The sequence below is a fragment of the Mixophyes fleayi genome, chromosome 6 (assembly GCF_038048845.1).
Source record: "Mixophyes fleayi isolate aMixFle1 chromosome 6, aMixFle1.hap1, whole genome shotgun sequence".
Lineage (NCBI taxonomy): Eukaryota > Metazoa > Chordata > Amphibia > Anura > Limnodynastidae > Mixophyes > Mixophyes fleayi.
In genome coordinates this window covers 99,471,008-99,486,328 of record NC_134407.1, presented here as the reverse complement: position 1 = coordinate 99,486,328, position 15,321 = coordinate 99,471,008, and the positions used below count along the sequence as shown (strand labels likewise).

The following is a 15,321-nucleotide window of genomic DNA, read 5'->3' as shown; positions in this document are numbered from 1 at the left end:
TATAATTTTGTAAATTTAAAAAAAAAAAAAAAAAATGCAAAAAATGTTTTTGTGTTACCAAGACCCTAAACAGAAAAAACATATGTAATAATTAAAATGTGTTAAAGTACATGGAGAATAGGGAAGGAAACTGTCAGCATTGCAAGGATATGTTAGCATATTTTTGTTATGCACACTAGTAACAGTTTTTGGTTTACAATTGGCTTATGTACTAGAGCTCCCTTTCATGTCGCTATTCTCATAATGTTATTGACTTTAATAGAGACTGTCCCTGTAAAGTAGTGTACTTTGTAAAACGGTTGTCATAGGGGATTCAGTGGGTATGGAGGAACCAAATACTTACAGAGCAGTAAGAGCACTGTTTTCTAACCCGTGCTTTATTTTTATTTATTTTTTATTCCCCCCCCCCTGCAGGTGTAATACAAGGGGGAGCCTTGTTCAGCATTTGCACTCAGATTCTGGCAATTGTGGATCAAGAACAGAACAAAGCCCTTTGGATCCCAGCAGGAGTCTTGTGATGTTCTTCATACTACATCCCACATAACTATAAAGGGCAATGACTAGTCTGTACCCATTGAGATCTTCAACTTAGCTGTCACTGAAAATATAGAAGAACCATAGTTCAGACAATGGCAATCTGAATGGGTAAGCCACTGCATCACCAAAAATATTCCAGCAGTCCAACAGTTAGTGGTAAGCCAGATTTGCGTAAATTTGGACAAAAGAATGGCTTTATTCGTCTCCATCGCGTCAGAGGATTCATACAGAAGCCAGCACTGAAAAAGCTAATGGACATAGGTAGTTAACCGCTTCACATACAGGACCATGGAAAAACAGAAGCGGTCCAGGACCGGAAAAACAGAAAGACTGTTGAGCACCGTCAACACAATAATGACTTTTATAAATGAGCTGCTCAAATTACAGGGGACCTATTGACATGCTCAGCTAATCTGTAGTTTATGCAGATCAATTTGGGAGCCTTTTTTGTTTACTTTTTCCCCTCTTTCCTTTTCATAACACACTAATTATAGGTACTTGATGAGGGTTTAAAACATGAAGAACTGTTTGTCACCAGTGTATCATTTTAAATGTAGCTTGGGTCCTGTAGTAAAAACACTTCTATCACACGTTAACCCCTTTACTGCTGCAGAGGACTAAGCATCAAGTTGCTTCTGCTGATACTTGAATGAGGGGCTTCTTGGCACGCTCCAAAATTTGTTTCTTGTAAACCAGTTTATGTGACACTACATGTAACTGCACTTTTTTTTGTAAACTTTCTTGAAACATGCCAGTTGTTTAAAAAAAAATCTTTCAGTAAATCAGAGATTATACCCTGATGTTTGTGCTCCAGAATAGTTGTCAAGAACTTTGTGTACACAGCTATTGTGAAATCAGTGCAATGCACCTTCCATGCCTCTTGGCAGTAAAACTCATTTAAGACCTTTATACACACAGAAATACATAAATATGTGTGTTGGCTGAGTTTGAATATAGAAATCACTGTCTCGGATGAAAATTCTTTTTGATTTTGTTAGCATTTAAACACACGGCTGTCTTGCAATGCTGTTGATCCACTAAATGGTTTTATACCAAGCATTTTCAAGCACCCATTGCTTCCTTTCAGGGCAAGATATCCAGAAAAGGAGATTACACATGGATATCGTTTAAGTTTAGATTCAGAATACATTCAATACCTGGGGGCTTAATAACCAAAATGTTAGTCTCCATGGTAGTTTGCCTCGCATGACAGGTAGTAAACTTGGTTTGTTTTTGTATTAATATAATGATTTATTCTTAGATTAACCAGTACATTTGTTAACCTTAATATAAGTGTCAACTCGAGTGCCGAAATTCACACATGCAAAGCAGAATAGAAAAAACAAGAACTGTGTTAAAGTGATTTCTCAGGCAAAGTTATAGCTTACTCCAGTTTCTGTTCTTTCCAAAAATGTTAGATATGATCGCTCAAAATTATTTGTATAGGTATCCCTCCAACCCCGCCCCAAGGTATAATTTGAGAAAAGACATGAAAAATCATGTAAAAAGGCGATAGTGTTCATCTGGTTAATCGTGACACTTAATCTATCAGTGATCATTATTTAGACCATGCCCATGTAGAAGAGCCAGGAAATTGAATTCTCTTATTGGGCCACTCTAATATGGCACTTTTTTTTTTCTTTTTACCTAAAGAGGGCCCAAATTTGCAATAAAATATAATATCCCATGCCTACCGCACCACCAAGAAATTACAGTGCGACCTTCTGTTGCCCGCCATTGTCCTAAAATGTATTACCATACTACCAAACAAGGTAGTGCAGGGTGCAAAAAAGTGAAAAGGCATATACATATACAAGCCACTGATTATATTTCAAAATACATAAAATTTCCATGAGGCTAATAGTGCTGTGTTCACATAATTACTAGCTGTGAGAACAGACCTATACTCAATTTCCATGTAGTGCAGATGCATGCAATTTATGTAGTATTTCTGAGCAAGTTCACCAAAAGTTGTAGCCAATTTGAACTAGTACAGACCCCAAAAAGATGTGCACTCAAAATGTTTAGCTTTTGCTTTAAAAGCTTAGCCCCAACAATAGATCTTAAAAATAGATTTAAAAAAATCAGTACTTGTAGTAGGTTGACTTTATGAGCATATATTATTAAACGTGGTTTAGGTATAGGCTCATACAGGCTTTTAATGCTTTGTTTCCTGCAGATTATCAGCATAAACCCAGTCAATGCAGGCTTTAAGCTCTTGTGTCACAAAGGTGCAATATAATTGTCACATTCAGAACCCTGCTCCTAATATGTTGAAAGCATAGGTTTCCTTCAAAGCATTCTTTTGCACTACTTTCAACAAGAGATACTTGGGGTGAGCATTCTATGTAGATAATGCTAATGATGATCCCATCTTTAAACAACAAAAACATGCTGAAACATCTAACTGAAATATATAACAGTAATATATATGCTAGTGTTTCAAATGGGTCTGGTGTTAACGAAGAACGGTACATACCTCCTGAATGGTAAAAAAAATTAGTAGGATTCAGTTTTTACTAAAACTAAAAAAGCATTAAAAATAATTAATAAAACATCAACCTCCATATTGTGTTCAGTTTTGTGTGCTTTTATAAATTGTTGCAGTTTGTGGTAAGAGCTAAATATGGATTGCAATGAATGCTTACATGTAATACATTGTTGCAGCCATTAGTATGTGGACACGGTATGGAACAAAAAAGTGATATAGAACCAGCACAACACACACATACAAATAAATATTTCAAAAATATTATCTAGCATTAAGTTATATTTTTATCACAGAATAATAAAAAAGATAATTTTCCAATTGTGGCAATTATTCAAAAATGATTGAAGAGGACAAGTTGTTAACACAGGTACTTGGATCAAATAGGTTTTTCTAAAGTTAGAAACAAGGTGTTTTATCAAAGTTCCATTTTATATATAGATATTATATTTTTGTAACATTTGCACCAGTTTTTGTTGGTTTTTTTTCCCCAGGTATTATGACAGTTGTTATATCCCGCATAGTTTCCACACGTGTGGAATTACTGCAGTGACAACTGCAGCAACTACAGTGCAATCTGTGTCCTGAGGGGATACACTGGAGAGGAATTTTCAGCCTGAGGGAATGGTTGAGGGATGACCACTGGTGACAGAGCTACTATTCATGACTGATAGAGCTCTGATTCACTGCTAGAATTCAATATAAGACAGAATACAGAGTTTAGGATCCAACGGAAGCTGATAGAAGCTCCATTGCCAGATGGTGGATAATTGTTTTCAGTAGTAGTAATTTCTAGAATTAAGATTCTTTCCACATTAGCCACAAGACGGAAGAATTTCCTTTTGCACTAGCCACTATATTACAGTCTGCATATTACACAGTAGATTGGTGGCAGCTTCATATATCACCTAGCAGATTGGTGTAAGAGTGGGGTACGACTGTTGGCATAAAAAGCTGAACCCTAATAGGCACCATGGGATTAAAATTGCCAGCACGTATAGAGATTTATGCTGACAGAGTAATGTGGTGATGGGAGGTGCTCGTGTACCACCCAGTGTACAAACATCAATGGTGGTCTTACAACTAGAAATACATTTAAAAATGGATAGGGCTGTTACGGGAACCTGTAACTTGAAATGTGTTGGAGTAAGGATGAAGGGACTTTCGAGGAAACAGGTGAAAAAAAAGAAAAATGTGTACCCTCTGGGCTCAGAGAGATACACTTACATATTGTAATAGAGGAATTAGTGTTTTCTTGTATATTATTAAATGAAAGATCATAAAATGATTTATGTGTAATCAAATTGTATATTAAACCTATTGATGAAGCACAATGTACCCCTATGATTAATTACTGTACCCTCCTTATGGCTCATGGTAATTTAATGAGCCAGCAGTCACTGTATATCCCATTGTACTGGAATATGACCCAATGATAATAGAATATTTGGTTGAGGATGTAGACGAGTCCTCAAACATTATGGCAGACTCACACCATCATCATTTATTTATATAGCACCAACATATTCCGTAGCACTTTACAATTGGGGACAAACATAATAAACTAATAAACAAACTGGGTAAAACAGACAAAGAGGTGAGAAGGCCCTGCTCGCAAGCTTACAATCTGTGGGACAATGGGAGAATGACACATGAGGGTAAGTCTACATTTTGCATTTTGGCCCAGCCAGACTGCAAAGGTAAAAGTGACTCATAAGCTAAATGAACCCGTCACACAACAATGTTGGTCAGGGGGTAGTTGTCTTGTGTGAAATTGTGTAACAAGCTAAAGGTAGCGAGGTTAAGAGGGTGGCTGAGGAATATTATAAGCTTGTCTGAAGAGGTAGGTTTTCAGAGAATGCTTGAAAGTTTGTAGACCAGAGGAGAGTCTTACTGCGAGGGAGAGAATTCCATAGAGTGGGTGCAGCCCGAAAAAAGTCCTGGAACCGGGAATGGGAGGATGTAATGAGGGTGGATGGGAGACGCAGATCTTGTGTAGAACAGAGTTGCCGACTTGGGAGATATTTTGAGACAAGAGAGGAGATGTATGTTGGTGCAGCTTTGTTGATGGCCTTGTAGGTTAGTAAAAGTATTTTATATTGGATTCGGTACAAAACAGGCAGCCAGTGTAGAGACATACAGAGTGATTCAACAGAAGAACAAATTTGCAAGGAAAATCAGTCTTGCCGCAGCGTGCAAAATAGATTGTAGAGGTTTGAGTCTGTTATTGGGAAGACTAGTAAGGAGGAAATTGCAATAGTCAATGCGGGAGATGATGAGTGCATGAATTAAGGTTTTTGCAGTGTCTTGCGTGAGATGTGCGAATTCTGGAAATGTTATTTTAGATGTATGTAACATGATTTAGATATAGTGTCAATGTGGGGAACAAAGGATAGGTGTGAGTCAAGGATTACACCGAGGCAGAGAGCTTGTGGGGTGGGATTTATGGTCATGTTATCAACAGAGATAGAAATGTCAGGTATGCTCTTGTTGGTGGGTGGGAATATTATTAACTCTGTTTTAGAAAGATTAAGTTTAAATTGGCGAGAGGACATCCAAGATGAAATGGCAGAAAGACAGTCAGTTACACGGGACAACACAGATGTCGAGAGATAAGGAGAGGATAGATTTGGGTGTCATCCGCATAGAGATGATACTGAAAGCCAAAGGAATTTATTAGATTTCCAAGAGAAGCGGTATAGATAGAGAACAGCAGAGGACCTAGCACTGAGCCTTGTGGAATTCCCAACTGATAGGGGAAGCGGAGCAGAGGTGCCTCCAGAGAAATTAACAGTGAAAGAGCGATTAGAAAGGTAGGATGAGAACCAGGATAGAACAGTGTCTTGAAGACCTAGGGATTGCACCGTTTGTAGGAGAAGAGAGTGGTCAACGGTGTCAAATGCAGCCGAGAGATCCAGGAGAATTAGGAGAGAGTTATGGCGTTCAGTTTTAGCAGTGATCAGATCATTGACAACCTTGGTCAGCGCAGTCTCTGGAGTGTTGAGAAAGAAAGCCAGACTGAAGAGGATCCAACAGGTTGTTAGCGGAAATGAAGCGTGTGAGGTGAGTGTAGGCAAGTCTCTCTAGAAGCTTGGAGGGCCACGGCAGCTCAGAGATGGGACGGTAATTTGATAGAGAGTTTGGGTCGGAATCTTGTTTTTTTTAGAATAGGAGTAATCACTGCATGCTTGTATAGTGTTGTAAAGATGCCAGTAGAGAGCGAGAGATTACAGATTTGAGTTAGAGGGGAAATGAGCACAGAAGACAGGGATCTACCAATTTGCGAGGGAATAGGATCAAGAGGACAGGAGGTAGAGTAGGAAGATAAGAGCGTAGAAATTTCCTCTTCATTTGTGGGGTCAAATGAAGAGAGGGTGTCAGAGGGTAGTGGGAAGGAATTGAGCTGATTGCTTGTCGAGGAAGAGGATACCTGTCAGGAACCCTACCAACCAATACAACACCACCCGGAGTCTACTCTATAGTCAGGTGTTCACTGGAGCCCCTAGTGGTGGGGACAGACTTGGCTGCAGACTACAGAGGGTCGTGTGGTGTGTATCAGCTGCGGGGAACCCAGGAGCAGAGGTAATGGCAGGCAACAGTTCCAAAGGTCAGGCCGAGGTCAGGGGTCACTTACTAGGAAGAATAGTCCAGAAACAAGCCAAGGGTCGAGGTCACGGGCAATACAGCAGAAACGGTGGTACAGGCCAGTAGGTCTAGGGCACAGGCAAATCCAGGAAACAGGTAGAGGTCATACACGGCAGAAATCAATCCAAAAGGTTATCACCAAAGGTACAGGAGAGCAACAGCAGGCAGCGACACAGGAACTGGAAGCTATAACCGGCAGGGAGGCTAAGCACTCCCTGCCTTAAATACTGAAACAGACCAATGAGAGCCCAATACTCTAATTGCCCACAGGCTGTCCCTTGATAGAATTAATTAGCCCGCAGGCTTGCCCCGCTGTTGCGCACGCGCCCGGCTTCTCTGTAATGCCGGGACGCGGCGCTGGACAGAAGAGCGTCTGGCCGTTGCTATGGCAGCGGCCGGCGAGCCCCCGGAAGTGACATCCCGGTCGTTATAGCGACGGCCGGGACGGATGTATTAGAGTCGCGGCGGCTGGACATCGCCGCGGCTCGTAACAGTACCCTCCCCTTGAGGAGGGGTCAAAGCACCCCGACATCCAGGTTTGCCAGGGAATTGTTTGAAGAAATCCTCAATGAGTTTGCGAGCATGTAGGCGTCTCCACGGAATCCAAGATTTTTCCTCCGGCCCACGATTTTTCCACTGGACTAACAAATGGATTTGCCCCTGGACCTTTTTGGAGTCCAGAATCTTCTCCACCAAGAGTTCCCTGTGGCTCTCTGGGATGACAGACTGAGATCTGTGTAAGTAACGAAGCTTAGACTTACGTGCAGGAATAGCCGGCTTCAGGAGAGAACAGTGGAAGGTATTCGGTATCCTAAGTGACTGCGGAAGCTTTAGCCTGAAGGCGACAGGATTGACTTGTTTGATGATCAGGAATGGCCCAATAAATCTAGGTCCTAGTTTTTTACAAGGCTGTTTGAGCTTGATATTGCGTGTGGACAACCAGACTTTCTGTCCCACCTTAAATGAACAGTCCTTCCGGTGACGGTCCGCAAATTTTTTAGACTGGAAAGAAGCCCGAGTTAATGCAGAATGCACCTTCTTCCAAACAGATTTAAGGTATGAAGCTGTGGAACGGATCTCTGGAAGACCAGAATAGTTGAGTGATGATAATGAATTGGACCTTGGATGGAAGCCAAAATTACAGAAAAATGGAGAGACTTGAGTAGAAGAGTGAGATGCATTATTGTACGCAAACTCAGCCCACGAAAGCAATGATGACCAATTGTCTTGAAATTCTGTGCTGTAGAGACGTAAATATTGCTCCAAGGACTGGTTTACTCTCTGTCTGCCCATTAGATTGAGTATGATAGGCTGAAGAGAGACTTATGTTAATTCCCAGGAGACTGCAGAAAGACCTCCAGAATTGGGCGATAAATTGAGAACCCCGGTCGGAAACAATGTCAATGGGTAAACCATGAAGATGGAAAACATGTTTCACGAACAGCACAGCCAGATCCTGAGCGCTGGGGAGTTTGGTTAATGGAACAAAATGGGACATTTTGCTAAAACGATCCACTATTACCCAAATTGTGTTGTTTCCTGAAGAACATGGCAGATCCACGATAAAATCCATGGACAGATGTGTCCAGGGTCTCATAGGCGGAGACAAGGGCATAAGTGGACCTGACGGAGAAGTTCTGGAAGTTTTGTTTTTTGCGCAGTCTTCACAAGTGCGAACAAAACTCTCCACATCCGAGGACAAGGAAGGCCACCATACAGAACGTGCAAGTATTTCAAGGGTCCTGGAGATACCCGGATGCCCTGCTGATTTGTTCTCATGGGCCTCAGCGAGAACCGCTCTTCGAAGATGCACTGGAACAAAAAGAAGTCCTGGAGGTGTTTCGGAAGGGGCAATTTTCTGAAACTGACGTATGGTGTTTCCTAGATCCTGAGTCAACCCAGCGTGAATGATAGAAGCCGGAATGATAGATGATGGTTCACCAGTGGGTAATTGGTTAGGTAGAAAGCTCCTGGACAATGCATCCGCCTTGGTATTCTTAGAACCGGGTCTATAGGTTAGAATAAAGTTGAAGCGGGTAAAGAATAAAGCCCACCGAGCTTGTCTAGAATTTAACCGTTTGGCGGATTCAATGTACAATAGGTTTTTGTGATCAGTAAGGACAGAAATAGTATGGACTGTACCCTCAAGCCAGTGACGCCACTCCTCGAATGCCCACTTGATTGCCAGAAGTTCCCAGTTACCCACATCATAGTTGATTTCGGCAGACGAAAACTTGCGTGAGAAGAAGGCACATGGATGCACCTTACAATCCCCGGGGTCCCTCTGGGATAGGAGGGCACCAGCGTCTATTTCCGAGGCATCAACTTCTAGAATAAATGGCAACTGTGGATTAGGGTGCTTGAGGACCGGAGCAGTAGTGAACGCTGTTTTAAGAGCTTCAAATGATGCAATGGCTGCTGGTGACCAATTACAAGGATCCGCCCCTTTGCGGGTAAGGGCAGTGATGGGAGCCACGAGATCCGAGAACGCCCGAATGAATCTCCGATAGTAGTTTGGAAAGCCCAGAAATCTTTGGATCGCTTTCAGATTCGTAGGACGTACCCAGTCCAGGATGGCTTGGACTTTACTAGGGTCCATAGAGAATCCATCAGGAGAAATTACATATCCAAGAAATGACACTTTTCCGACATCAAACTCACATTTTTCAAGCTTGGCGAAGAGATGATGTTTTCTGAGTTTAAGCAAAACCTGTTTGACATGATCTCGGTGTTGAGAAAGAGACTTTGAATAAATCAGGATGTCATCCAGATACACCACTACAAACTGGCCCAGGAACTCACGGAGTACTTCGTTAATAAGGTCCTGGAAAACGGCAGGCGCATTACACAGACCGAAGGGCATGACCAGATATTCATAATGGCCTGATTGAGTGTTGAAGGCCGTTTTCAACTCATCGCCCTCTCGGATGCGTATAAGATTATAGGCGCCAAGTAGATCTATCTTGGTGTATATCGTAGCGTCTCTCAATTGATCAAACAGGACAGAGATCAACGGAAGCGGATAAGTATTTTTGATGGTGATCTTGTTCAGTCCACTATAATCAATGCAGGGGCATAGACTACCATCCTTCTTGGAAACGAAAAAACATCCCGCTCCTGCAGGAGACTTTGAAGGTCTGATGAACCCTCTTTGCAAGTTTTCCTCCACGTAATCTTGCATAGCCTTAGTCTCCAGGCCAGAAAGAGAGTACAACCTTCCCTTGGGCAACTTGGAACCTGGAAGCAGATCAATGGCACAATCGAAGTCTCTATGTGGAGGTAGCGAATCAGCTGCCTTCTTGGAAAACACATCCTGAAATTCGCTATACACAGAGGGCAGTTGATCCGGGTGCGACTGCAGAAGCCGCAGAGACATGGTCAAACAACTTTGGGAACTGTGAGTACTCCAACGAGTAATTTCTCCCAGATTCCAGTCGATCACAGGATTATGAAGGCGGAGCCATGGATGACCGAGAATTAGCGGAACAGAAGGGCAATCAATGAAGAGAAGAGATAAGGTTTCAGAGTGAAGAGACCCAACTGTAAGACGTAGGGGCGGAGTCGTGAAGGCTATCCTGCCACCCGGTAAAGGGCCCCCGTCCAGACCACAGACAGTAATAGCGGAATCCATTTTGATGAATGGAGTTCCAATGGCCTTGGCAAGACTTGTATCCGAATAGTTGCCTGCGGCACCGCTATCAATAAAGGCTGAGGTATCAGAAGCGTGTGATCCATAGGAAAGATTAGCGGGAACTATTAATGCGTTTTTGGAAGAAATGAACTGCAGACCTAGATGAATCTCTTCCACCTTCTCTAGGCCTGATCTTTTCCCGACTTGTTGGGGCAAGAGCGCAGGAGATGACCTTTAGTACCACAATACAGGCAGAGACCTAAGGTGCGTCTCCTAGATCTCTCTTCCTGAGAGAGGCGATAGGCACCTAACTGCATCGGTTCCGCAGCTTCCATGGTAGGAGGAGGCGCAGTAAGGAACGTACTGGGAATGGATATTTCCCTCTCGTTTCTTCTTTCCTTGAGGCGTCTGTCAATTTTGATTGTAAGCTGCATGAGTCCCTCCAGGGAAGCAGGTGACGGATACTGTACCAGAGAATCCTTTATTTGTTCCAATAACCCCAAACGGAATTGGCTGCGTAAGGCCGTGTCATTCCACTCGCTATCAGTGGACCAGCGCCGGAATTCAGCAGCGTATTCCTCTGCAGAACGTCGGCCTTGTTTTAGGGATCTGAGGTGACCCTCAGCAGACGCTACCCGATCCGGGTCATCATACAGAAGTCCTAGGGCTTCAAAAAAGGATTCCACGGACCTCAGAGAAGGACTGTCAGAAGGCAAGCTGAAGGCCCAGGACTGTGGGTCCCCCTGAAGCAAGGAAATCACGATACCCACTCTTTGCTGTTCAGAGCCGGAGGAACGGGGTCGGAGACGGAAGAACAATTTACAGCTCTCCTTGAAGTTACGGAAGAGATTCCTGTCCCCAGAAAAACGATCCGGCAAATTCAGCTTGGGTTCCACAGCAGGAACTGATGATTCTAGCCGGGCTTGAGCTTGAGCGGCTCTGGTGGCCTCTTTCTGAACAGACAGGCGTTGAACCAGGTTCTGGACCACTTGTGAGACGGACTGGATCTGACCTGCCAGAACTTGAGCTGGAGAAAGGTTTGCTCCGTTTTCTTCCATTGAAGCGAATTCTCCAAAGATTTTTTAGGCCGGTTATAATGTCGGGAACCCTACCAACCAATACAACACCACCCGGAGTCTACTCTATAGTCAGGTGTTCACTGGAGCCCCTAGTGGTGGGGACAGACTTGGCTGCAGACTACAGAGGGTCGTGTGGTGTGTATCAGCTGCGGGGAACCCAGGAGCAGAGGTAATGGCAGGCAACAGTTCCAAAGGCCAGGCCGAGGTCAGGGGTCACTTACTAGGAAGAATAGTCCAGAAACAAGCCAAGGGTCGAGGTCACAGGCAATACAGCAGAAACGGTGGTACAGGCCAGTAGTTCTAGGGCACAGGCAAACAGGCAAATCCAGGAAACAGGCAGAGGTCATACACGGCAGAAATCAATCCAAAAGGTTATCACCAAAGGTACAGGAGAGCAACAGCAGGCAGCGACACAGGAACTGGAAGCTATAACCGGCAGGGAGGCTAAGCCCTCCCTGCCTTAAATACTGAAACAGACCAATGAGAGCCCAATACTCTAATTGCCCACAGGCTGTCCCTTGATAGAATTAATTAGCCCGCAGGCTTGCCCCGCTGTTGCGCATGCGCCCGGCTTCTCTGTAATGCCGGGACGCGGCGCTGGACAGAAGAGCGTCTGGCCGTTGCTATGGCAGCGGCCGGCGAGCCCCCGGTAGTGACGTCCCGATCGTTATAGCGACGGCCGGGACGGATGTAGGAGAGTCGCAGCGGCTGGACATCGCCGCGGCTCGTAACAATACCATTTCTAGTCTGATCTTGTCAATCTTGTCCTTGAAGTAGGAAGATATTTAAATGTATTGAAAAGGCGTTTGGGGTTGGACGCCTGAGCATAGATAAGAGATTGGAAGTATGTTTGTTTTGCAGTGTCCAGAGCATTTCGATAGGAGTGGTAGACAGAAGTATATGTGAAGAAGTCATTAGAGGTGCGAGATTTACGCCAGTGAAGTTCTGCTTTATGGTACAGTTTTTGGAGATTTCGTGTTGCTTTAGTGTGCCACGGTTGACATCGAAGTCGACATGTAGTGTTGCTGGAGCCACTTGATCAAGGGCCGTTGCTAAGGTTTGGTGAAAATGGGGTACTGCCATCTCAGGGGATGAGAATATAGAGATAGGGGAGAGAAGGTACATAACATTAAACATAACATTAAACATTATGGCAAACTCACATGGCCGATTGTGGGAACTGCAGTCTTCCCTGTCCTCTGTCTGGATTGCACAGTAGTGCCGCCTCTTCTGCTTACCATTGCTGTTGGGAAGCCCAATGTATAATTCTATCCTGCTGTAGTGGTATATTCCTATGGTTTCCCATTCATTTAGCAATGGGTTAGGTTGTGTGAAAATTAAATAATTGCACTGATCCCAGGTATATCATAGAAGCACTTCTGAACAGTTGGTGTTTTAGTGTGAAAGTCCAACCTCTATTACAGTCTCTTATGTTGTAAATAAATCTTTGTAGTATGAATAATCCAATGCGTTTCACCCCGGTAACGAGGCTTACAAAATTTTTTACATATAACACTAGTTCTTGATTGATGTGGATTATTTAAATCTTCATGAATATTCACTTTAATTCCTTAATGATGCATAATCAATCTAGTAATTCAGTTCAGGCAATCAAACCTCACATTTTACATATGTTTACATATGTTTCTTATGAGACTCTATCTGCCCTTACATATGTGTTTAATCCTTCAGTCAGCTAAAGCTGGATACACACTACAGGTTTTTTGCCAAATCATTGGGCTAATCAAACGATAAACGACCATTCGGCCCGATGTTGCATTAATGTGTGTGCTCTTAAGGATGAACAATTTCCGTTCCAAAGCACATCGTATCGTTTGATTTTATAAATGGACTAAAAATCTCGGTCAGCGATTGAACTGTTGTTCCAATTTTGCAATGTGTATGCACTAATTATCAGATCTCCATAGAATTTAGAGAATCACATTTTTTTCAGGCGATGGTTATGACTGCTGAAGAGCACAGATCTGAAGGTAAAAAATGTATAGTGTGTATACGTGAGTCGGTATGCTGATCGGGACTTTCAGTCATTGGTAAATTCGTTAATGATATCACATTGGGATAAATTTTCTGTAGTGTGTACCCAGCCTAAAGATTGGAAAAAAGTTTCCCGCTCCCAGAAGTTATGTGGTGTGGTTCCTTCTATCCTTTATTTTTTATTTTTTTTCCTATTCTCTCTAACTTTGCCTAACTCCGCTTTGAAGAGCAATGAGGTTTTTAATCTTTCTCTAGGATTTGTTTTACCTGTTTTGGAGAGAGAACCCAGAGGGCCCCAGTATCGTTTCCCTTGGGATCTGCTCACCTGTATAAAGGGTAACTTCCCTGGGGCTGGGTTTTTTTCTGGGGGTTTCTTTTGGTTGTTAGTTTAAACAACTGTGTACGTAAATGGTGCAAGTATTTTAATTATTTTTTTTCAATTATTTGCCACGTCTGGCAGCAGGCACTCACAATCTGATATTTTGAGGCAACTGCTAAGACTTATACAAAACAACCAATGTTCTCTAGACTGGTAGCAAGATGCAACATAGAAGGAAAGGAGAATACTCCTTTCAGAAACGGGAGGGTGACAAAAGGTTCAAACTCCCGAGGTAGATAAGCACATAAATAATACAGGGTGCAGGGAGACAAAAGGAAAAGACTAAATGCAAACATCCTGGAAGCAAGGATGTTGTGTCGTGCAATACAGACAGAGGAAAACTTAAGTGCCTCTTAGCACTTCACATAGCAGGGAAAGACAACAAGGTGGCAGATTATTTTAGCTGATATTAAATTCATTAATGAAAATAGACATTGAACACAGATTTTTCAACAAATAAAATAAAGTTTGGGATCCTACAACTAGATAGATAGATGCCCATTCAAGATCTTAGAAGTTCAATCTTGGCGTGATGCTCCTAGAACAACCATGACTACTATCAAGCAAACCAATGGTTCATCGTGAAATACTATAGAAGATTTTTTTTCTTGCTTATTGTAGAGTATAGAAAACATTTATTGGAGGGTGCAAATTTAGAGTAATTAATGCACTAGAAGTCAACATACGACAGATACTGGACTTTCTTCAGGAAAGTTTACAGAAAGCATTTGCACTTAGTACATTAAAGGTACATTTGTCTACTTTAGGTGTGTTTTTGGACACAATGTTAATATCAGATGATCTAAACAAAAGATTTCAAGAGATTGCAACCTTGTATAAAAACTTGAGACATCATGGGACCTCAGTCTTGTTTTAGTAGCTCGAACAGTAGAACTCTTTGAGCTATTATGGAAAATATCACTCTAAATTCTCACCAAGAGCAATATTTTTGACCTCCATCACAACCTCAAGAGGAGTAGAATAAATTAAAGTATTGTGGTACAAGCATTATTATACAATTATTATACATTGAGACAAGTTGGTTCTATAAACAAATCCATTTTTTTTTTGGGGGGGGGGGGGGGAAGGGGGTTAACTTTTTCTTTATAAAGAAAAGTATTTTCCTAATTCCATATGAACCAGGAAATTGTGCATCCTACCAACTAGTTGGACATATTTGCTATTGTTTTACAGTTTAGATTTCATACAGTAATAAAGATACCGATATCTTTCTACTCTCCTTGCCTGTGTGATCTATGAATCCCTAAGTATCATAGTTACTCTGTGATTATAACATCCTGGTATACTGACGAGATAATACAGATCATTTACAAAAATGCACCCCAACATTACATTTCTGTTTGCATAAATGTTCTTAGATACCCAGCTTATGCAAACACACAAGTACACTAACATTCTGTTTTTTGTCCCTTTCCCCATAAAATTAGTTTGTGTGCATGATGGAAGTGTGAAGGTCCATTTTTTTCTTTTCCTAAAATACTGCTAGTTTGAACCTCAATTGTCTTAAATTATGTTTTTCTAAGTGGGCACAGAGAGCTTACATTTC

General features: G+C 42.3%; 2 protein-coding genes across 4 annotated transcripts in view; both read left to right on the top strand.

Moving 5' to 3' along the window:
- Nucleotides 1-3,104, top strand: part of DLG5 (discs large MAGUK scaffold protein 5) — a 159,790-nt gene extending 156,686 nt beyond the window's left edge. For all 3 annotated transcript variants that reach the window (XM_075217086.1, XM_075217087.1, XM_075217085.1), the window contains one exon: nucleotides 415-3,104. In XM_075217086.1, coding sequence (XP_075073187.1) covers nucleotides 415-518 — 104 coding nt within the window. In that variant the 3' untranslated portion in view covers nucleotides 519-3,104. The remainder of the gene's footprint in view (nucleotides 1-414) is intronic.
- POLR3A (RNA polymerase III subunit A) overlaps nucleotides 1-15,321 on the top strand; it is a 614,347-nt gene that overhangs the window by 406,928 nt on the left and 192,098 nt on the right. The gene's annotated exons all lie outside the window — the stretch shown is intronic.